The following is a 25,000-nucleotide window of genomic DNA, read 5'->3' on the forward strand; positions in this document are numbered from 1 at the left end:
CTCAACAGTCTCAAAAAATTCGTTTTATGAAGGGTTGCGTCGGCGACACTCAAGACCGTTTGACTGGAAACAATTTTTCCCATAATGCAACTTAAACAGCTGAAGCTCCTTTCCATGCAAACGGACTAACGTAGTACTAGTTGTTGCAATTGCAAGTGAAGTGCTGCGAGTGAGATGTGGAAGTATTGAGTAATATTTGCACAACTTTTAAAGCTGGCAGTAGTATAGGAAAGATATCTGTTTACAAACATTGCTTTTGTTATTCAAATGTGCCAACCACAGGAACAAAAGATTCTTTGTTTCAACAGCCAATGAGGCTCTGGTTGGCACATTAATGGCAATAGGTGACATCTACGATATCTTCCCTATAGAGCGTTTTCACATGACGTCACGGCGGCCATGTTGGTGTTTCAAAACAAAGAAATGGCGGCCATGATGGTGTACCAAACTACTGCTCAAGGAATTAAACTCTATTTTCATGCAAATACTTTCTTTTGTTTCAGTAATCCAATATGGCGGCTGGTCACGTGAGTGAATACAATGAAACCATTCAATGAATTAAGATAACAAATTTTTTATCAATTCAATTGCATAAAAGATGTCTTTAATGACTGAAATATGAACTCTTGCGATTTTTTTTTCTCGTCAAGTTTTGCATCTTTTATGTTCTTTCCGTAGAAATTTTTTGTAATTTAATATTCTCTGTCAAAATTTGCATAACAAGGACAGGAAACGGAAAGGAACGTTATTTGAGTGTCTAGTCGTTCTAGCGCTGGAGCACTAATTGGGGACACTGGCCGTGTTTTCACGAACGGTTTTTCAGGTCGCTTAGCGAGTGACAACCGAAAATTCCGTGAAAACAGTTCCTTTCCCAACTCGCTTAAAGTTACCGTAAGCGAGTCGGCAAACTTCAATAGAATTCTCGTTAAGTACCTTCGGTCAACGAGAAGCCGCTTGTGGTTATTCAAATCGGAAATATAATGTATCATACTACTTTCAGAAATCATTTAAGCGAGACAACGGCTGTCTTGAAAACACGGCCATTGTAAACTGAAATTAACAATTAACGCAAATCAAGTCAAATGTTGGTTTTTGGACAAAGATAAACATCATATCACTCACGAAACAAAAGTTGCATTATTTTCGTGCAAAACACAGGGACTTTTATTGATAGCAAAGATCCATTCTCCACTGCTTAGAAATCACCCTTTCAAATTTCAGTGAAATGGACCTTCCGCGAATATTTAGCGTCATGATGAAAGGAATCCACGCAAAGGCGATCACGTAACTTCTGCTTCGCCAGAAGTGATGAACTTTTTGTCACAGGATGCCTCCGAATCGAAAAGTACCATCTCAGAAACCAGAACATTATTCTAAAAGGTTATCCTGTGGAAAAAGTAGGTAATTTTGAGAGTGGAAAACAAGTTAACGGCCGAAGGTATAGACAAGCCGTGTAGGCCACGTTGCAGCAGTGTCCGTTTCAGAGCGCGCGGAAGCGAGACTTTGGGTAGACTTTCATATTGTTATTCTGACTAAGCCTTGCTAATTAGGTATTGTTATGTTCGCTTTGTTCCTTTGTTTTGTAAACATAAATTGTTTCGGACCCGGTATATGAAAGACCAGCCGAGACTTTCGGGTCAACATTCGATTTGACGAGAGAAGATTACAACCTCGTTCTCAGGGTCTCTTTGTCGATGGAGACCCTGGGAACGAGGTTGAGAGGAGTATCCATCAGATGTAGCGCGAGAAATGCGAATTTACGCTTTTCTCAAAACAAGAGAAACAATAAACACTTAATGACTGGTCCCTCGGGAAACACTTCATTTTGTTTCCCGAGAATCTCAATGTTTCAGCGAGGCGCAGACGAGCTGTTTCCCGAGGAACCAGTCATGAAGTGATTTGTTATATAGCACAAAAAGAAAAACGTGCAACGACAACAGCAACGGCGGTCGTCGGTCAACATTCGCGGGTGTCAGTGCACTGTTACCCTCTGACGTCATAGATTTTGCACTGTTGCCCGCTCAGATACTTTTGGCGGGAAACAGTTTTATTGTTACATGTCACGTAACCTCGAAGTAACCAATGAGAGCGCGCGCTGTTGGGGAAAAAATTCAGCTTTATAACAACAGCTGTTGAATACAAGCTGCCCCCGATCGTTTCGCACATTTAGGTTGTCACTTCGGTTAATACTGCTGTTAGCTTTTCATACGCTTTCGTGACATAAATTTTCAATTTTGTGGTTCCTTAGGTCTCACATTTCTTGCATGTTGTACTCAAATAATTAGTTGCTCTCCTCTAAAAGTAACTCAATTATATCCAGCCCTCACAGCACAGCTCACTCCTTTTATCATCTGGAATGCATTGATACCCCGGTTATTTGCGCTTCCAACAAACAAATTTTCTTTGGGTGGGGAAGGGGGAGGGGGTCTCTTAGGGCTTTTATTGTGGTTATTGTCTAACGGACTAAACTTGAGGAACGTCTCAACTACTTTTGTCCAAGATTGTAGTTCGAACCACATACATAAGAAGACGGAAGAATACGCAAGAACACTCAGCCACACGGCTTAAGGAATTCACCCTCATGAACATCGATTTCCTGTTTCAAATCGAAGAGTTCAATTTTTTTGCTACTACAGCAAGTTCCAGGAACTTCCGAGATAAACTGTGCGTATTGAAATATCAGCCTTTGTTCTATGACACCGTGGGTTGACTTGGCTTACGAATATCACACTACCTCGTTGCCTACAAACAGCTTTACGCTATACAGTGCCTTTCCAAACTTTCCACGACAAAATCTCAAATTACTCGAAAAAAGACGAAGAAAACAGTCGAGAATCAAGAAATCACACAGTCCTTCGATAAGAAGTTCTTGTTTTGACCCAAAAGTCTCGTTTTCGCGCCTTCCAATAATGATAATGATAATGATCTTTATTATGCTTTTGTCGGTGTACATTTTTTTAAAAAATTACAGTCTAGTTGGTTTACAATTTATAGTTAGTTATATATAGTAATACTTATCGGCAAGCTAGGAAGCTAAATGAACCGGTTGGTTTTCTTGTTAGCTCCCTAAACAATTTAGGTTCTAAATAGTAGGCAAAATAAAATAAAATAAAAAGGAAATGCAAAGAAGGAAGTCCAGCGTTCAGTGCCATTTTGAATTGGACACTTCGCGAGGACAACGCTTTCTGGCCGCCATTTTAGCAGGTTAACTTACAAGTTTTACGGAATCTGGTGGCTTCGCGTTGCTACCTGGAGATGCTTCAGTGGATTCATGGTTTAGAAAAATTCATGTTCCACAAGCCTGGCGTGTTCATTTAGCGACTGGATTCGATTTTCACGAAAAAAATCGTGCTTGTTTTGGGTCGATCGGAGTCCCGACGCTGGCTTCAGTCTCCTACCTTGTCACTATACTATGAAGGAAGGTGAACGGGGACCATTTTCCCCGAAATTTCGTGTACGTATTAAAGACAACAACAGCTCACCACATGGTAAGTTTCATCGATTTTTATTTCCATTTTCTTGCAAATTTCCAGACCTAAACTTCGCCTCATATGTTCTCTATATTTACCTATGTGGCACACAGTGAGCCTGGGTTACCTGTGGTCTTGAAGGTAAGGTAAGGGGAGCGTCTGAAAGCTACAACAGGTAGATGTAGGAAAGCATTTTTGCAGCGGTCAGAGGAAAGAAGTAGATTGTAATGTTTTTTTATTACCTTGAAGTTGGAAGGAAGTGATGGATTATAGGTCGGTATGAAAGGTATGCGTTCAGGTTTGTTTATCGGTTTAGGTTGTAAGGCATGTGAAGATGCGTGTCGTGTTCGGTCACTGGGATGGTTGGTCCGTATTTATTTTCCTTTTTCTTCTCTTTGGACAAGCATTGGTCGTGGAAAACTTCTCAAAAGACCATCTAAACATACCACGCGACGTTTGGAGCAGTCTGGAATCAGATATATCCAAATATTCTATCGATATTCTTGGAGTTTCATTTTGGCCTTCGTCAAGTTATCCAAGTCAAGCGCTAATTATTCATCAGAGCTTTCTTCGTCATACATTGTTCCCATTGTTTTGGAAATCTAAACACGTTCACTCATGGGTTTCATGTATGCTAATTTGCTCAAGCATTTGCTATGGTCCACTGAAGATAAAGATAAAGCGCCACAAAAGACCTTGCCCTTATTACCCTAACATAGTTGCTATGTTACACATTGTTCTCGACGTCAGTGATTTAATCTTTAAACTCAATCCAGGTCCTGACAACAACAGAATCACTACTATTATTTCCTCGCGTACTTCTCGTCACTCCAATGCCTGTTATCGACCATCTAATATAAAGGGTGTAAATCACAATAACTTACAATCCTTAAGGCGTGTTTACGAGACGCTCAAGTACACCTTCAATAGATTGTTCACTGCCTGTTTCATTAATGCAAGATCGGTGTGCAAGAAAACCCATATCATCAAAGATCTTGTCGTCGATTATAACATAGACTTAAATGGCATCACAGAAACGTGGCTTCTTTCCCAATGGATATCGCTTCGTTCATACACCCAGGCCCTCAGGGACTGGTGGGGGCGTTGATCTGTTGTTCAAGTCATCTATCAGTGCCAAAACAATATTGAACCATTCACTTAGATCATTTGAGTGTTTGGATACGATCTTTGTCAGTCGTAAATTCCTTAGAGTGATTGTCGTCTATCGTCCTCCAGAAGATACAAGGTTAAACCTTTTCTTTGAACAATTCTCCAGCTTTCTAGAAGAAATTGTACTATTTCCAGAAGAACTTTTGATATGGGGTGACTTTAACTTTCATATAGATGATGGTGCTAATAGGATGACTAATCGATTTATAGATCTACTTGACTTGTTTAATCTTACACAACATGTGACGGTCCCCACACACAGACTTGGGCACATATTGGATCTTATCATCACAAGGAATAACTCCGAGAATCTGGATGTGAAAAATGTGGCAATCTTAGATCAATTCTGCGTATGTGATCATAAAGCTATCATCTGTTATCTCACGTAGACTTAAAAGATTTCGACTTTAAGTCTTTTGATGATATGATTAATAGTTCTGGCTTATTTGAGGAAAACACCAGTCTTCCATCATTAATCACAAGGTACGATGTTGTCCTTCGAGAGACCATCGATAAACTAGCCCCGATAAAATCTCGCACAGTAGTTAACAGGCCCAATGCTCCATGGCACAATGAGGATATAGCCATTCAGAAGAGAATTCGACGTCGACTTGAACGCAAGTGGCGTTCAACTAGACTTGCACATGACAAAACAAACTATTTAAGAAGATGTTCGGTAGTCAATGAAATGTTGTATAAAGCTAAGGAAGAATATTACTCAAGTATTATCAAAGAAAACATTAATGATTCCAAACAACTTTTCCGCACAGTGGACAAGCTGCTTCAAAAGAATAACGGTAAGTCTTATCCGCCAGCAAAGAATGATGAGCAATTGGCTAATTCCTTTGCAGATTTTTTGCAGATTTTTTCTCAAACAAGATTGACAACATTCGTAATGGCTTCGCTAACATGAATCAAGAACAATACAGTCTACCTGTTCCAGACAAAACCTGTTCTTCCTGCTTTAGTGAATTTGAAATTGTTACTGAGGAAGAAATAATGGACTTAATAACAAGTCTAAGATCAAATCATGCACACTAGACCTATTGCCGGCCACTATCACGAAAGAATACTATTGTAAACTACTGTAAACACTGTTTTCAAAATGATCATTAACTTATCTCTGTCTACTGGGGTAATGCCAGATGACTTGAAGGTAGCCCTATTAACACCACTACTTAAAAACCCTAAAGCTGATTTCGAGCTGTTTTCCAATTTTCGTCCAGTATCAAACTTGAAGTTTCTATCTAGATTGATTGAAAAGTCTGCATATCTTCAACTAAACAAATATCTGATCAACAACAACTTGCACGAGCCATTACAATCTGCTTATAAAGCATGTCATAGTACAGAGACAGCCCTTCTTACCATCACAGACGACATATTACTGTCCTTAGATAGAGGGGAGAACGTCTTTCTGGTACTTTTAGATCTATCGGCAGCGTTTGATACAGTTAATCATTCTTGCTTGTTGTCTAGACTCCAAATTACTTTTGGTATCCAAGGCACAGTTATGGAATGGTTTCGGTCATACCTCTCCAGCAGAACTCAGTTTGTCAGCATAAATAGCAAAAAATCTACACCACGAGACCTTACGGATACCATTCCACAAGGATCTGTGATGGGACCAGTATTATACTTACTTTACAGCGCACCACTTGCTGAGGTTATACAATCACATGGTCTTGATTACCACATGTATGCTGATGATAATCAATTGTATTTTTCCCTTAAAACGCAAGAGGTTGACTTAGCAAAGTCTAAAATTGAGGAATGTATCGCATCTATTTGTAACTGGATGAACCTGAACGAACTCAAGCTCATCATGATAAAACTGAAATCATGCTATTTCATTCTAAATTCCGAGCACCGCCGCTCGTTCAATATTTGTGGGTCGGATCTGAAAGCGTTCCATTGCCTTCCTCAGCCTGAAGTTTGGGTGTGATATTTGATGACACTATGTCGTTTGATGCTCATCTGTCCAATGTTTGTAAGTCGTTGTTTTACCACCTGCGCAACATATCGAAAATCCGCAAGTACTTAAATAAAGAATCTGCCGCTACTATAGTCCATGCGTTTGTTACATCTAAATTGGACTATTGTTAACTCACTGTTATTTGGCTTGCCTAAGTATCAGTCACGTAGGTTGCAATATGTCCAGAATACTGAAGCCAGAGTGGTGTGCCAAGGACGTAAATACGATCATGTTACACCAATGTTACAGGAACTCTATTGGCTACCTGTCTACTATAGATCTATATTCAAGATTTTACTCATTGTATTTAAATGTCTCAATGACAATGGATCATACCATTTAAGAGAAAAACTCCAGTACAGACGGTACTCCAGATCATTAAGATCTGTTTCGAATATGTTATTAAAAGAACCTAGATCATATACAAAAACTTATGGGGATAGAGCCTTTTCGAATATGGCCCCAAGACTTTGGAACAGCTTACCACATGACTTACGTAACCTTAGCACTGTTGAAAACTTTAAGAAAAGACTGAAAACCTGTCTTTTTACTAAATGTGTTTATAATTGCCCGTTATTTTTAAGTTTACTCATAGTTTTATGCATATTAGAATCATGTTTACAGTAGAATTATATCTATAACCTATATAGTTATTTAGCTTAATATAATGTATGTATTGTATGTTTTTAGCTTAATATATTGTATTTTTAGATAAACATTGTAAAGCGCCTTGAGCACAGGATATGTGCGCTATATGAATAAAAGTTACTATTATTATTATTATTATTATTATTATTATTATTATTATTATTATCTCATGGCGTTTACGCTCTGGCAGATGTTATACCGCATTTAAACCAAAGGAGCGAGCCATAGCCAATGGCTAAAGGTCTTTGGGTCATTCCCTCTTGTTTAGTTTTCCAGAACCTTTCTTAGGATCCTTGCTGTTCCTAACAAGGCTGTTTTCTGCAAGAGTCTTTTCTTGATAGAAATGCCTAGCTTCGTAAGCCATCCATCTAACTTTTTACTTACTCCTCCAAGTGCACCAACAACTATCGGTACGACCTCTACATGTCTGATCCTCCATATATTCTTAATTTCTCTCTTTAGCTCCCGGTACTTCTCCAGCTTTTCACCTTCCTTCTCATGCACCCTGTGGTCCCACGGTGACGCAATATCCACAATGATTACCTTATTATTTTCCTTTTCTGCAACAACAATGTCTGGTTTTCTGGCTGCGATGATATGGTCGCACTAGATGGACATGTCCCACAAGATCTTAAAACTTTCGTTTTCCACAACCCTTTCTGGTTGGTGCTCATACCATTTCTCACTTCTGTCTATACCATACTTACAACAGAGTTTCCAGTGCACCAATCTGGCAATATTGTCATGCCTTCTCTTGTACTCTTTCTGCGCCAGTTTGTTACATTCACTGATAATGTGGTTTATTGTTTCACCCTTCTCCCCACACAATCTGCAAGTGGGGAATCCACTGACATGTCAATGTTGAACTTGACATAATTCGTTCTCAGTGCCTGTTTTTGAGCTGCAAAATAAGTGCTTCAGTTCCGATTTTTAGATCACTTTTTCTTGTCCATTCCCACATCTTGTCTTTGTCAACTGTCTCCGGCATATCACGCAGGAATTGGCCATGCATTTTTTTTCTCTTTCCATCTGTTCAAGATAGCATTCTATCTTTCTTGTTTAAAGTCTCTCTTTTCCTTTGCTTCATCACTGTTTAAAATTCCTACCCCTCTTACTCCTGCCAACACTCTCTCGTTTGAATTCTTTAGATACCATGCCAGATTATTTTCCTCAGCCTTCACACATATTTCGCAGCTAATTAGGCCTCTTCCTCCTTTCTGTCGTGATAAATACAACCTGTCTACATCACTTTTGGGGTGTAGAGCCCCATATAGTGACATCGTCTTCCAGGTTTTTCTATCCAGCTCCTTGAGTTCTTCACTCTTCCAATCTATCACACCTGCACTATACCTCAAGATTGCAACAGTCCATGTGTTGACAGCCATGATCTTACTCCTTCCACTCAACTTTGTCTTTAACACTAATTTCAGCCTCCGTTTATATTCCTTTGAAACCAAGGCTTTCACTTCCTTCTCCTTCAAATGATCTGCTTCCAGAATTACTTACACCCATTGTCGTCGATCTCCTTCATAACTTGCCCGTCCAGTAGCACAATTCCTTCTTTTTTAGCAATTTTACCTCGTTTCAGGTCTAGCACCCCACACTTCTTTATTCCAAATTCCATACCTATGTCCGAGCTAAATATATGAACTGTCTGTGCAAGGGAATTAATCTGTTCATAAGATTTCCCAAACAGTTTCAGGTCATCCATGAACAGTAGATGGTTTATCTTGCACTCACGCCCTCCCCACTCATACCCTGACCTTCTCAGCACTAATGAAAGTGGCACCATACACAGTACAAACCACAACGGCAAGAGGCTATCTCCCAGGAAGATCCCTCTATTGATGTCCACCACTCCTAATGTCTGTCCACATGATGTCAGTTCAGTCTTCCACTCATCCATACTGCTCGCAAGAAACTGTCTCACATTAGCCGCAACACCAAACATTTCCAGACATTCCATTATCCAACTATGTGGCACCATATCATACGCCTTGCGGTAATCGATCCAGGCAATGGCGAGGTTCGTGCGCCTTCTTTTGAAATCCTTAAGAATCGCCTTATCGATCAGCAGTTGATCTTTAGTCCCCCTGCTTCCTCTCTTACACCCCTTCTGTTCTTCAGCTAGTATCTCCAGTCCTCCAGGTGCTCATACATCGCCTCAGCAATGACTCCTGTCATGAGCTTCCACATAAGAGGAAGGCAAGAGATAGGTCTATAGTTGTCAACTGCACTGCCCTTACTAGGATCCTTCAGACATCAAATCGTTCTCCCAAAGGTTAAACATTATTATTATTATGATGATGATGATGATGATAATAATCATAATATTATTATTACTATTATTATCGCACAGCAGATAAAGAAAACCTAAGATAGATGGAAAACGTCTTTGCTTTTACTGAATATTTTCAAAATCTTCGGTCTTGTAATGAAATGGAACTAAGTGTGTGGGAGACCGTCAACTGAAAATAAAAGCAGATTCTATACTCACAACGATATCCAATACTTACTTACTTACTTACTTACTTACTCAACTTTAATTAGCAAGATCTTCACATAATGCAAATTAAAGATAAATTAACAATTAAAATAAATAAAAAATTTGTAAAAATACAAGATCTGAATTAGGTCAGTTTATACAGAATACAAAGATTCCTTATAAAAATAAGCTGACATATATCAAGGGTAATAAGAATAAAAAAATTTTCATGTTCGTCCAGAAATTATCGGGATTCACAGGCATTTTTTGTGCTGCTTACATGATTCGCAGACCAAGGACCACATTCGCGGACCAAGGGCTCGTGAGTACGTTCACCATTTTTCGAATTACAAGAGAATTCACAGGCGGCCAAGACTCGGAGGGCAAGAAATTATAAGGATTTGTATGGGAATCTCGATAACAAACTGAAAAAGATATTTACACGCAAAAGCTCTCAATAAAAAAGCCGTACTTTGTTGTAGTGACTGTGGTGACTTTCTGGCTTCTTGTGTGGTTATTTGCCTGATTGAATGAGATTTAAGCGACTTCTCAACTTCCCGGGTTGTCACTCGTACGTACATTTCGTTTCCGTCACCGGAATGTTAGGGTCCACACTGAACTAGCCACGTGGTGGTCAGTTCAATCCCTTGTCTCTTTTTCTACTCTCGGCACTTCGTGCCTCGTACGGAAAGCTTGACTTTCCGGAGTTCGTCTAAGGGCGACGAACATTGACGCGATTTCAACCGTAACAAGATCGTTTGTGTGTAGTTTGATCACGTACGGTGATTCAAATCAACAAGATCGATTCGCGCTGCAATCGGTCAAATAGGACTCTTCTGCTCCCTGTAGCCAATCTAGCGCGAGAAAACTAAACCGCAATCAGTTATGGTTACTAGTTTGTAGTTACATGACGCTTCTGATTGGTTGATTATTTTCTACAACTGCAATCTACAAAATTATTAATGAATGAATGAGTAAATAAATTAATTATTTCGGATCCGGTATACGAAAGACCAGGCAACAGCCTGAACTTTTGGCTGTTGAAATGCAAAGCACTTTTCTGTCATGTAAATAACGGATGCGTGCCTTGTCAAGTAAGTGAACGTCGAATCACAAAGCGCGTAAGAATCTATCCAATCAGAAAGCGGTATAGAAAACCCTGTAAACTCTGAACAAGCTTTTCGGAGCCGTTGCGCAGACTGGTTTAGTCTGTCTGCGACGCAGGCTAATAATCTGCCGCCTTTTACGGTTTAATGTCACGTGAATGGACATCGGGACAGCATATCCAGTTTGAGCTATAACAATGTGGTAAGCCATTGAATAGCTTACCACAAAAATCGAATAATGAATAAATAAAAGACACTAACAAAACGATGAAACGAAAAATCTTACTCTAAACAAAACTGGAAAACTTTTTAATTTACTTTACTCTCCGAGATGTGAATGATTCCTAGATTTTTGTTTGTAAGAGATGATCTCTAGCCTTCCAGATGACAAAAAGAAAAGAGTCGTGATGTGAGGGCTAGATATAATTAAGTTAATCTTACAACAATGAATTACTCGAGTACAAAACGATACAAGAAATGTGAGACCTAAAAAACCACAAAATTAGAAATATAAAACTACACATTATTAGGCGTGAAAACTTACACCACGCGGAATACTAATAATGTTTTACAATTTCAGAAGCTCAGCTTTATTTCACATGAATATCGTTTACGATTGCCATGTTTGGTCATTAAGACCATCCAGAAGCTTTCACTAGGCTATGTAATTAATCCGTGATTTTGACTTAAATTCTTTTTTGTCTCCCCCAAGATGGACACCATTTTTAATTTTGTCTCGCTAGAGGGTAATCTTTGGCATATCACAAAATGACGTCGAAATCATCGGGACAGACACAAAATCGAGAAATCTAGATTTTTCCTGGCATAGAGCACACAAGGACACCGTCAAGATGAGTGTTTATGGGCCCTTTGCAGCTGGCGATCACATATTACAAAAAACCGCCATACTGGAGAGCAAATTACGCACTGGGACATCTAAAACAAAGAAAATTTAAATTAAGTTGCTTTGTTTTAGATGTCCCGGTGCGCAATTCGCTGAAAAGTATAGCGGTTTTTGTACCATGTGATCGCCAGCTGCAAAGGGCCCATAGGTGGGAGGGTGAGATGGCTGTCACGTCACGCGAAATACGCCTGACAACTGACCGTCATACTCCTAAGGTGGTGTGATTTCCCGTGGTTTCTCGTAGTCCCAACAACGATTAAAAAAGTAGGTCTATTTATCCAAATTTCCTTTCGAGTTAAGCCTTACCGAAATACGATTTGTAGTGGCTCAAGAAAATAATTACTGGGTTGCCAAACCCAGTCGGAATCTGCGTTTCATTTCTCCGTATTTTTTTTCCGTGTCATGAAAAGTCTCTTCCTGTCCCTCCCCTGCTAAGTAGTGTCTGTATGTAGTCTTCTGCGCGTATGTGTGGTAAGGTTGAGGGAGTACTAGAAATGCATAGATTATTGGTAACCAAAAAATCCCTTCAATCATCGAGAATGTGGAAAAAATGTGGCATCCCGGAGGCCTTAGAAAATGGTTAACGTGACCTTTTGATTGAATCCTTTGAGTTCGTTTCTTATGTCTCAGAGACTGGAAGAGTATTGTCTTAACCTTTTATTGTTTCGTTTGGTCTTTAGCAAGCTCCAATTGCTTTTTCTCAATGGAAATATCAAAATAAACGATCTTTTAGACCCCACTGCATGTGGATTAAAAGCCATTTTTAGTTATATTAACGGGTCTAAATTTTAACGGTTTTTATTTTGCTGGTGTTTATTTCTGCCGGAACTTATTTTTACGGTTCAAGTACATCCGCAAAATCCGCAAAAATTAAACCCTGGGAAAAGACTAGAAAAGAAGAGAAATTTTGAAGCGGAAACAAAATGTTCAGTTCTTCCTTAGTATGTGGCATAAACGTTTGCTTAGTGCAACTCTAGACATGCATGACATGCAGGAAAACGTCCGTCAGAGTAATTTGCAGTTAGTTTTTTTGCAGACTATTTCACTTAAAGGGGCTGTGCCAAGTTATTTAGGGTGTTTCGGGAAAATCTTTTGTTAATCACGAGTTTAAAACTCGAAAATGCTAATGTAGAAATCCCTTACCGATAAAATTATCGTTACATCACAAACGAAATGATTCTGAGCCGAAAAAAACGACCTTTATCGAGGCGATCTGTCAATTTTGAAAAACGTCTGGGCGACTTTTTTCAAGATTACCCAAATGTAATCCGTTGCAATCTTGTACATTTATGTCCATCCACGCTTCTCTTGCAGTAGTTCTTTTATGTTGTTCAACAGTTTTAAGTGGTTATTGCAATGTTTCATTCTACTTTTTGGGCATTTTGGGAAAAAACTTAAACAAAGGAAAGCAACTTATTAAGTGTCTAGTCGTTCTAGCGTTGCAGCACTAATTTGGGACACTGTAAACTGAAATTAACAATTAACACAAATCAAGGCAAAAGTTCAGGTGATGGGAAAACCGGAGTACCTGCAGAAAAACCTCTCGGTGCAGAGTAGAGAACCAACAAACTCAACCCACATATGACGCCGAGTCTGGGAATCCAACTCGCGCCACATTGGTGGTAGGCGAGTGCTCTCATTACTGTGCCATCCCTGTACCCCAAATCATTTGTTATCTTCGAACTGAATTTATTACCAAAGCTCAAAAAGGTAAAAGACCTCAAAACGGGACACGACATTACAAAATAATTCAACGTGTGAGCCAAAGGGCCATTGCTGGCATGACCTCTGGTTAACCCCTCAAATGGTCTACATCACCCCCCTCTCCCACTTAAAAAATTACTGGAACGCTACAGTTCAATACCACCCAACTCAGTGCCTTCTGTTTTTGTGTAACACGTACCACAGGCAGCCCAGGTTACGCTCACGGAGCGTCTAGTTTTGATGTAAACTTAGCTTTCTCTTGTCAGCAGAATGTGAGTTTTTCTGCGTTTAAAAATGTGTTAACATTACCAAGCCTTCGACAGCAGTGAGCCCGGCAGTGAGGAAGACTCGTAAATTTCTTGTGCTTGCAAGCTTTCAGCCTAGTTCAGTCAAGTTTGCATTTCAACGAAAACTCGGAACGAAGACATCGGAGAGCCAGGAAGGAAAAGGAATGGTTTAAAGACGAGCAGTTACCATTAACATTATAAAAAAAAAATAAAATATTGGAACTATTAGTCAGTGGAAAAATTTGCATTTGCACTCGCTAATTTAAAGCTCAACAAAATAGTTTCAACTCCCTGTATTTCTCTTACAAAATTTAAATTTCGTCTCCGCTAACTGAGAACCTTCTGAGAGCTTTCTGCGAGAACCAGCGAATTTCACACTCCTTCAAAGGACATTTGGATCTAACCGTCTTCTTTTCTTTTAGAGACAACAAGTGAGAATTTTTCGCTTCTTTTTACCGTAATCGCCCCTGGTCCCGTCCCCCATACTGACTCTAGTTTTGTCCTACCCGACTGTAGTGTACTATCTCGTCCATCTCCTTACTAGGGAGCTTAAGCACGCGCGTTTTTGAATGGCTGACGGCAACCGGAAGTGAACTGTTTTCCCTTTTAAAGTGTCTTCACACAACCACATTTACCCATTACAGATGATTAGTATAAAAATTTGGGAGACACCACTGTCCTGGCACGCGAAATGTTCTCTTCCGTTTGCCGTCCGCGTCTCAAAAACGGGAGTGCTTAAGCTCCCTAGTTACGCCTGAATAACCTGATTCTTTCGGCTTCCTCGTCTGCCCTCTGTTGTTTTCTCATTTTCATTCTCTCCCTGTAGACACAGCAAAATTAAAATTAAAATATAGCAACATATTAATCATGCAAATTAGAAGGAGGTCAAATGAACTGGGGACTGCACCACAAAGCGAGTTGGATGTGACAATAAAAGAGGGTCCCCGATCCCCAATAGTTTTAGCGGGATGCGGGATTTAGCTTTTTTCGCGATGATATTCGGGATTTGAGCTGAAAACAAGGGCTGGAAGCAAGAATTTCAGTTGCGAGTGGGAACTAAATTTCGAGTTTTTATAGGGTTGGAAGGCGAGATTGGCGAGGGAAACAGAGCGGGATACGGGATTTCAATTCCAACGTGACTTCACCCTCAGTCTCTAAGTTGACCAGCGCAAAAACCGCAAGTTGGCGGAAATTAACCTTTTGTGCGTATAGCTGTGTCAGGTTTCAAGTAATGATCTTTTGTGTTGGCGTCTGACATAAAAGACATTTGTCGATTTCCGACATTTGCGTCTGTGTTCTTGAGCTCAGTGTCCTCAGTCCCGATCTTTTCTAGTTTTTCTAGTCTTTCGATCTTTCTACGAGCGCTAAGTGGTCCTAAGTGGTTTGTTGTGGCAATATGGCCACAACGGACAGCAGTGAGGGTTTCAGGGAAAGTGACGGAGCTCAAAGCTTTGAAAGAAACTGTCAGGTATGTTTACTTTTTAAATCTTGTCTGCATTTGACATTTTAGACCTTTTAGGTCCTTTTTATATGGGTTATTGACCAAGCGTGAGGTCAAGATGGCTGGATATTGGCCAAGTTCTTTTTTTTGCGTGTTTATGCACCAAGACGAAGTCGAGGTCCTTAAACACGCAAAAAAGGAACGAGGCCAATATCCAGCCATCTTGACCGAACAAACTTGGTCAATAAAGGATTTATTATATGGGATAAAACACCAAAAAATGATCTTGGATCTTGCGGGACCAAGCGAGAAATCCCGAGCGGGCAAGATAGCTCCATCTTGCCCGCTCGGGTAGTCAATCACAGCACGGAATTAGGTTCATCTTGCCCGCTCACGGAGCTCGTCATATACTAATGTGATGTATTCCCGGTGTGTCTGGTCTGATCTGGCATGACCTTCATGCCCTCTGCTCTACGCTGACTGTTAATCATTTTAAAATTTTAGAAAGCCCTCCTTCGGTTTTTAGTAATGGCTGCACAAATAATAAAATTATAGCATGGCAGATGTAGTCCTTACATTGGTGTAAGGGGCCGTCCCTCTGGTTCTTCATAAATGCTTTTCCCTTGAGGTTCAATTCTTTGTTTCGTTTTACTCTGTTTGTGTGATCTATTATCAAGACAAGAAGATAGTGCCTATTACATCGGGTTGTGACAAACATTTAATAAAAAGGGTGTCTAATTCTTGGCAATACTTACGGCTCAAGATATGATCCCCGTTTATCATCTATTTGATGCCGTAATTTCTGCAATGTGACAAGTGAACACAAGGTAAGGACTCTCTTCATTAATTTTCTTAAATCTCCAAAACATCTCGAACGAAAGAGGAAGCCTTATGCAAAACAAACTCTGTACAAAAGAAACAATACATGCAAACATTGGCATAATATGCAAATTACACGATATTCCTCATACCTCATAGCATCCTCATTCATAATAGCATGATTCAGGTAAATATATGCCAGAAACAAATACTGTGTTACTTACAGCTAAATGCTCTGCAATGTATTCATTCCTAAGAATTTCACCGGCACTTGGTCGATTGACTGGATCTTTATCTAACATTCTATAAAATGAGGGACACGAAAAAATATATATTTAATTTACTCAGGCCCACTCAGGCCCACTGTTCATATCGGGTAGATACTTAGCTCTCCACTTTACACTCTAATCAGTTAAATCTGTTCAAATATAAGTGCTACACGGCCAACGTTTGAAAAAACGTAATCCCTCCTTCCACTAGAGATAAGATGATCCAAACCACCTCACAGCTGAACTTATTTAGTTATCACCATTGTCTAACTAGAAAACTATATGGTTCACTTAGGCGCTTGGCATTTCCAAATTTGATACAGGGCTCGAGACTAGCGGTAGCCAACTAGCCACAGGCTAGTGAAATTTCAGTTTAGGCTAGTAGATTTTGAGCTTTCAGAAGCCAATGGGGCTAGTAAGTATTGTGAAGCAGTAGAGTTCTGGATAAAAACAAAATTGAAAATTATTTCGTATGAATGGGGCAGAAGGAGAGAATAGAACCAACAAAAACAGAAACTGTGAGCGGATTCTATGGAACTTACAGCCTTAGAAAATGATAAGTTGAAAAAAAAAAAAACTAAAGAGGCAAACGCGGATTACAGTTTCCCTGCCCCACGCTACGAACGATTAATCACGTGCTGTTAAAGCCTAGTTTCCATATGCGAAAAACTCAGTCGCAAACAACCGCAAGCACCTTCCGATAACTTGATCGCAAACAGTTTGCGTAAATGGGAACACCTTTTACGTTCATCTCAGACCAATCGTCGATGATCGCAAACAACACGCAAGAGATAGAAAATTCTCTATCGTTACGTGTTGTTCGCGACGAGTAGCAACGCAAAAGCGAGGAAACAACGATATGGAAACACAGTCGTAAACTGTTTCTGATTGTTTGCGATCAATCGACCATAACGTTTATGCACGGGATATGTTTTGACGAATAGTAATGAAAATGGCGTCCGAGAACGATTGTGGCAAAGAGGATGCTCCTCAAAACAGTGTGAATTTAATGAATATCATGTTAAGGAAATACCGCACGCCAAATGTACCTGTAGTAAAGTTCTCGATCACGAAGAGCCAGTTCCTGCACTATTCTCACTGCATAATCAATTAGCTCATTGCAAAACACGGTGTTATTTCATCGCATTCCCCCGTTTTCGCCCGTGCTATAGCGCCAGTAATGCCTTGCGCCATTTGGAGTTTAAATTTGGTCTCTTCGCTTGGAGCGTGGCCTTTTCGTCCTGTACTCCACAAAGACAGTCGTCTTTTGCGACCCGCCCATCTCCCCTGGTGGCGGTTGACCAAGCTACCAGCTCATATCCTCGTTGCATGCCTACTGCCTCGTCAGACGCGGACTCTTCCCATAATTTAATCTTATAGATGAGGTAATGAGTATGCAGTGAGGATATAGTACTACAATTTGACACTGGGTATGCTGCAGCCATTGATGCTCCTCGAAAATTTATTGGACCCAAAATCGATGAAGTCTCTTGAAAATTCCTCTCTGCCTTCTTCTTCGCAACAACTCCAACATAAGAAGAAGTTGAACACGATGTAAAGACCTATTTCTGATTTTAACTTTGCACCCTTTTCTTACGATGTCAAGAGATAAGGTTGCGTAAAGCAATCACGGATATGGAAAACAGATTCGCGAACACAATCGCAAAGGGCACTAGTGACAGTGTTTGCGATGTTGTTACGTGTACATATGGAAACAGATCACGTACTTGTTTAGAAGTTGAATCCAAACATAATTTATTTCAAATTAAAAAAAAGAAAGAGATAATATGGAGCGACTTATCGTGTTTACTAGGAATGGTGAATCTCACATTAAAAGAGAGAAAAGTTGCTTGCGAGCACGGTGATTGATTCCGAAAAACCATTCAAGCACAAAACGAAAGGATTGCTGTTGAAACTATTAAAGAGAAATCTTATATGAGCCAATTTTGTCCTTCTGAACTTCCTTTTTATCCAATGTAAGATATTATTTTCCCGCATTCCGCTGCTTTTGCGCTTCATGCGTAGAATGGCGTTTACACGTTGAAATTTCAATCGCAAATAGCTCAATTTATAATCAAAGGAACAGCCTTTTCACAGACCTCCAAACGAGCATTTTAGTCTTATGTGCGCTTTATTTCTGAATTTACTTTATTCCGCGTTTTCCATACTCCAGTGCATTTGTGAGTTGCGAAGATATGGCAAAGGGTCCGTGAAAATTGGCCTCAAGGCCGCGAAAACTTTGCGTTTGTGAGAAAAATACGGAAAACAGTACACTCCAGCTTATTTGCGCCGCTGTTGCGAGAATAGATATGAGAATATGGAAATATTTACTAAAAGCGCGTCTTGTGTTTGCAAATGTGAAATTTTTTCGTGATAGTTTTCATTCTCGTCACCAGAGCCTCGGATCGACCCAAGGCTCTGGGAAACTCTATGTGGTGAGAACATGGGTCGTAGGGTTCTTGTAGCCAAAAATAGGCTATTTAAACATTACGGCGCCTGCTAACTCCTCGCGCTAACATGAATGCACCAATTAGAGACGCTTTTCATTGTTCTTCACCAAAACCAATGAGAAGACAATTTGTTTCAGGGTTCCCCAGAGCTCTTCTCTTCCTCAGTCAAGAGAAAAGCTCTGGGGTCGAGATTGGATAGTTTTAACATATGAATGAAACTGCGCATGACGAGACTGGCTAGTGCAAATTTAGATTTGGCTAGTGAAATCAGACCTGATACTAGCCACTAGGCTAGTGATCTGAAAAGTTAGTCTCGAGTCCTGTGATATATATTTAGTCAGTTTTGCAAATGTCAATTTAAATTTTTAATGAATCAAGTGTACATTTTCAATATCATTTTAAGGAAGTGTGAAATAAAGTATTGTCTTGTCTTGATATCTTGTATTCCAATTTAAAGATAAAATTATAAGCCAAGACAGCTGCTTTGAAATCATGTCATTAAGAAAATAACAAATCAGAAAGCTAAAAACCTGTTATGTATGCCGTGGTATGTATCAAAAGAGACCTACATGTAATGTTTGAGTAGACTTGAATAAAGGATTGAGAGGAAATCAAGCAAAAACAAGTCACAAGTGAAATGATAATAAAATAATAAAATTGTCAAATATCACTGTATAAGTGCCCTATCAGCAATGGGTGAAAGAAGAAGACATCCATTAGTATAGCCAACAGAAAATACATAAAAAGAACACACTGCACATACAATACATATACCTTTCATACAAGGATTGGAGTTCCATGCTGTACTTTTCAGATAATTTTGGGGGATTCCCTTCAACAATTTTGTACATTACACCCATCAGGCTCTACAGGACAAGTGAAATCAGTCAGTCATTCAGATCCCACAAAAAAACAAAATTAATATGAAATAACAAAAAAAGTCTCATTCAAACTGTGCACAGTGCTAGTTATTACTTGAAGCTTCCTCACTAGTGTACTGTGACTTTCAAATATTAAAAAGAAACAATTCACATTTGCATAGCAAGTGTTATTTTATGTCCTGCCTTTCCTAATATAGGTTTGAAAATGAATTAATCACATTTTTAGTGATAGTCTCACACCAACACTTTTCCTTATTTGCAGTAAGAAATGCTCTTGGTATTGTTTTACTTTTTCCATGATGTGGATTGCCTTTTATCTTTTTCCCCTATGGCAAAATTTTGGGAGAAAGTACTTATCATATCTTATCATGAGGACAATACTCACTTACCTCACCCTGGAAAGCATGTTGGAGATTACATAGTTCATACAACACCACACCCATAGACCTGTGATTAAATGAAGTCAAACAGTTTAATTTAAAATCACAATCAGCACCACACAAAAATGTGACCATGACCAAAGAGCTTTGCATAATAAAATACCATTATTATGCATACCAGATACAAGACCTCAGCCTTATCTACAGTATTGTAATAGTCTAATACAGACAGTTATCAGTAAACTTAATACAAATGAAGGAATAGGTGGTATACCAAATGTCTGACTTGTATTTGTATCCCTCATGTTTAAGAACCTCTGGACTCATATAGTATGGTGTACCAGTAAATGTAGTTGCCATATCTGATGTTCCCATAAGAATCCTTGAAATGCCAAAGTCACCTAAGGTCAAATATTCATTACATTAGAAAAAAATAACTTAATAAGAAAGTTTCTTTTAATTTTACAAAGTGTTTCATAACATGACACTTACATGTTACATGTATTAATAGAATTACGATACGACAGAGTTCAATAAAACCATTCACAAAGACAATCCCATTTTCCCAACACTAGTCTTAACAGTCTACTAAATTGGCTACAGTACATAACATATCATAGAGGATAGTAGCTTCAGGTTACATGTACAACATTACAAACCTACCTAACTTTATCACATTTCTCTTCAGGAAGACGTTTCTGAAAAACATAATTTGTTGAGTTCCATAAAAGATTGTCACTCTATCTAGAGCAAGCATGTGCATGAAGAAGCACAATTATGCAATATGTATGCCACAGATTCATGATTCAGGTGTGGATTTTGTGGTTGTGAATGTACAAGTACACATGCCAAACGTTGGGAACGTAAGTGACGCATATCAGTAGCAATGTCCAAGACAGATTAATAATAATAATAATATCACTATTACTATTATTACTACTAGTATCAACAGATGGTAGTATAATAAGAAATTAACGTTGTGAAGGAAATAACAATGTTGCATGTCTGCAAATAACTTGGCCAATGGCCTCTACCAAAATACTGCATAATGACACTGTATTTTTTTTTTATGCGTCCGAGGAAATGGAAATAAACTAGGTCATCAAACTATAGCTCTGAGGCAATAGGCAAAGTGAGTTGGTCTAAAATGAAAGTGTGGCCTGCGAGGAAATATATGGAGAAATCTGACAGATGAATTAGCTGAATACGGGAAATCTTGAAAAGCTTGGAGATGTTGAAATAGAACCAAAAAAAGTTTCGCAGGAACTCAAATGCACACTACTAGAGACAACAGCAGATGTGGAAAGCTTGAAAGAAAACAGATTGGTTTCATCAAAATAATAATGAGATAAATGTACTTCATCTCATTCAAAAGAAGTGCTCATGCCACCATACATTGTAAACAAGCTCCAACAGAATTGACTTTTTTCTAGGGGATAATGATCAAGACAAACACAAGACAATGATAGTGTGCCAGCTTCATACGAGAGCCTCCTGTGACAAGTCACTGGCTATTCAGAACTAAGCATATTTTTATTTTATGGGTCCCGACAATGGATAAGAGTACAGTCAACCTTAATATATGAGACAGTTCCATCATAAGAACACTGGGAGAAACACATTTCACAGAAGCTCACAAAGAGAACTATCACACCCTGAAGTTTCAATTAAGTAGAAAACACCTCAAACTAACCTTTACTTTCAGCAGAATCCTGTGAAGTGCTAGGTCTATGGTAGTTTAATTCGAACTCTGCCCAGAGAGTACATACAGAGGAAAGCGTCCCATCACCCCTCACCAAAGAGGAGATCCTGAACAGCTTTAACCCTTTCCCTCCTAAGAGTGACACTTATAGACTGACTTTCCTCTGTCTAACGCCAGACTATTTTACTTGTCAATGGGGGACTCCTCAGGGGTTAAAGGGTTAACAACAAGTCCACTTAACCCTTTCCCTCCTAAGAGACTTAAGCCACCTTACACTAGTGTACATCATGATGAAGTACAAGCCAGCCTGTACCATATGCATGTTATGCTATGCACGTCACGTCACCCAATGAAACTTCTATAAACAGATCCAAAACAAGTGCTTAGCTATTGTGCTTGAATGCCAATGCTTTGACTAGTACCTGGCAAGGGGAGGCCATAACAAGTGATCTTCACTAAACCTATTCACTAAGCTCCCTCTCACCTTCAAAGGTGTTGTGGCGGCCACTGTGCTACAACAAATACAAGAAAGGAAGCCAGACGTTCTTGGCTGACACCTTTCTAGAGCCACTGCAAAAGGGTTCACAGAGACAGAAATTATATAAATTTTGAATGTTTGCAACAGAGCTGGGGAGCCTCAATCAGAGAATACTGGACTCATTGAGATGAGATTATGGTTGACAATAATTAAATGCATAGTCCTGTTCAAAAGGCACAAATTTGTTATTGCAAAGCTCACACAATACAAGATTCTGTCCAAAACTAATTCTTTAGACTAGCCACTTTAAAGGGGTTCATTTTAAGGGAGGCCAAAGACATGAACAGAATTCCAATGTTTGCAATCAAAACCAGCCATTGCAGTCACATGAAATCCCCAAGAGACCTTGGAGTGAAGTAGCAGGTCATTATGCACACTCCACAAAAGAAGCACATTTTACTTGTGAAATATTATTCTTGTGAGTCCAACTTTCCTTGTGATTTATTACAGATAGTTAAATAAAGAAAAGTCAAACAAGAAAGGCAAGTTTGTAGATATAACAAGTTGCTAAATGTACCTTGTTTTCAAGTCTCGATGCAATATTTTCCTGAAACACAAACAAAAGTAATTGATATGTACTCTCATATAAATGCTTGTTCCCTGCTAGCAGAGGTCTCTTTTGCATTTGCTGGGCTGACAACTACTGGAAAAGAGACCTCTGCCATGAGTCATGTAAAGATACACAGATAAACTTGAGTTTGAGGCACGCTTTTAAGATGTATAATTTTATATATATAACGCTAAGATGACTATGAGAACTTAAAAAGACTAATTCAATACCAAAGAATCAAAACTATTTCCGGTAATGTAACCCTAAACAAAATGATTGGTAAACAATTGTCTCTATCAACAAAATCTTATCATGCTAATGCCGTTAACAGATAGCCACATTTTGTCACATCCTTCCTCTTATAAAGAAAAAGAGCAAAACAATACATCGGTATAATATTGATAATAAACAAAAGAAAACTTGTTGTGCTACAAAAAAGACTAAAAACAAATCAAAGAGTTTGTTTCGATTTGCATAGCGTTCAGAGTCAGTAGAGTGTAAATGTTCGCAAGTCGATGAGGAACAAAGTCACTCCAGCGAGCAGGGGTCTTGCGGATTCGTTGCGAACTGCGAGGGCCTTGCATTTCTGCAGCTGGTTCTTGGTTCAGGATATCTTGGTTGATGGTTCTGGTGTCACAGTTTCCATTTCGGTGACCTCTGGAATGGGAGGTTCCTTGGAACTGACTAGTTGATGGCGGTTCTGTAGGTACATGTAGACCGATCCATCCGTTGACTCTTACTTTGTAGCTACGAGGACCAACCGGACCCAAGCAGGTGCCTGCACTCCACGCTTGCTGTCCTGGGAGCTTCATGCAGACTGTTTCCCCTGAACTCCTGAAGAATGGGCTGAAGCAGCTTCATGCGCTGGTTGTAGTAAAGCCACTGTCGCTCTTTCTTGCACATGATTGCACGCGACTCCTCATTTGTGGAATATCGGGCTGCGGAAGGGTACTAGCGACAGGAAACAGGCTTTTGTAGCTACAGCCCATCAGGCGCTGAGCAGGGCTTGAGCCGACTCCTTCGGTAGGAGTGTTTCGCCAATCAAGCAGTGCTAGAAATTCTGACTGGCCAGACTCACGGCATTTGGTGAAGAAGCGTTTTACCATCTTGACTTGGCTTTTTCATTGGACTGTGGGTGGTGAGGGGAGAACGTGACGTGTTGAAACATCCAGGATTTTGCAAACACTGCGAATTCAGTGGCTACAAATTGAGGGACATTGTCAGTGACGAGTATGTCAGGGATGCTGTACCTAGCGAATACAGCCTTCATTTCTTTGATGATGCGAGCAACTTCAATGAAGTTGCTGTAGTAGTCGGTGATGACGAGCAAGGTTCGGTTGTCCAGCTGGCAAAGGTCGGCAGCAACTTTTGCTCTGTTGCCATGTGAGGCCAATAGAGAGTGTCACATGCTCTGCGGATGCACCCTTCAATGCCGATGTGTGAGCTGTGCACAACTGCCATGAGCTCCTTGCGTAGGCTGGCTGGTACCACAAGACATTGACCCTTAAAAACAAGATTGTTTTGGACCATCAGTAGGTCTTTCATGTCGAAGCGGTTCAGGGAGGTCTGAACGACTCTCTGGCCATCCTTCGTGTATGGTTGTCCGTAGTTGTTGCTGCACTGGGTCATCAGCAGATGCGTGCTGGATCTGCTGCCAGTGGCTGGTGCTGACTGGTAGGAAGGCTTGATGATCAACTTCCTCAAGTCCTTTGTTGAAGTCACAGGCGTTGATCTCAGGCAGAAAAGCTCTGCTTAGGGTATCAGCCAGGAACACCTGTGTTCCTTTTTTTGTAAACAACTTGTAGGTTGTATTTTTGTAGCCTTAAGAACATTCGCTGCAGTCGTTTGGGCACTGAATTAAGTGGCTTTGAAAAGATTGCTTGTAATGGCTTATGGTCACTCTCCACTCGTATCACATCACGACCATACACTTAGGACTCGAAACGTTCTCACGCAAAAACAATCGCAAGCAGTTCCTTTTCAATCTGAGCATAACGTGTTTCGCCGTCGGACATGGCTCTGGATGCAAAGGCTACAGGCTGTCCATTCCGCAACAAGGCAGCAACCTTGGACGGCACTCTTCAAACTGCATGCCCCATGACATGTTTTCTGACCGTGACTTGAGCCAGCTATGTCCCATGCATTCCTTTACAGTAAATCCACTGTTGTGAGTCCCCAAAACATGAAAGTATCACGCGTGGATTTGTTCGCTAAGTAACCA

At 39.8% G+C, this 25,000-nt stretch overlaps 1 protein-coding gene across 2 annotated transcripts in view; it reads right to left on the reverse strand.

Annotated features, from left to right (window-relative positions):
• LOC138022270 (serine/threonine-protein kinase Nek11-like) overlaps positions 1-25,000 on the reverse strand; it is a 46,371-nt gene that overhangs the window by 5,188 nt on the left and 16,183 nt on the right. For both annotated transcript variants that reach the window (XM_068869367.1, XM_068869366.1), the window contains 9 exons: positions 22,747-22,776; positions 20,653-20,687; positions 20,264-20,390; positions 19,999-20,056; positions 19,503-19,594; positions 16,234-16,312; positions 15,946-15,992; positions 15,767-15,856; positions 14,513-14,569 (listed from right to left, as the gene is read on the reverse strand). In XM_068869367.1, the coding sequence (XP_068725468.1) occupies positions 14,513-14,569; positions 15,767-15,856; positions 15,946-15,992; positions 16,234-16,312; positions 19,503-19,594; positions 19,999-20,056; positions 20,264-20,390; positions 20,653-20,687; positions 22,747-22,776 (615 nt within the window). The remainder of the gene's footprint in view (positions 1-14,512; positions 14,570-15,766; positions 15,857-15,945; positions 15,993-16,233; positions 16,313-19,502; positions 19,595-19,998; positions 20,057-20,263; positions 20,391-20,652; positions 20,688-22,746; positions 22,777-25,000) is intronic.

The sequence above is a fragment of the Montipora capricornis genome, chromosome 10, assembly GCF_036669925.1.
Source record: "Montipora capricornis isolate CH-2021 chromosome 10, ASM3666992v2, whole genome shotgun sequence".
In the NCBI taxonomy this organism is placed as follows: Eukaryota; Metazoa; Cnidaria; class Anthozoa; order Scleractinia; family Acroporidae; genus Montipora; species Montipora capricornis.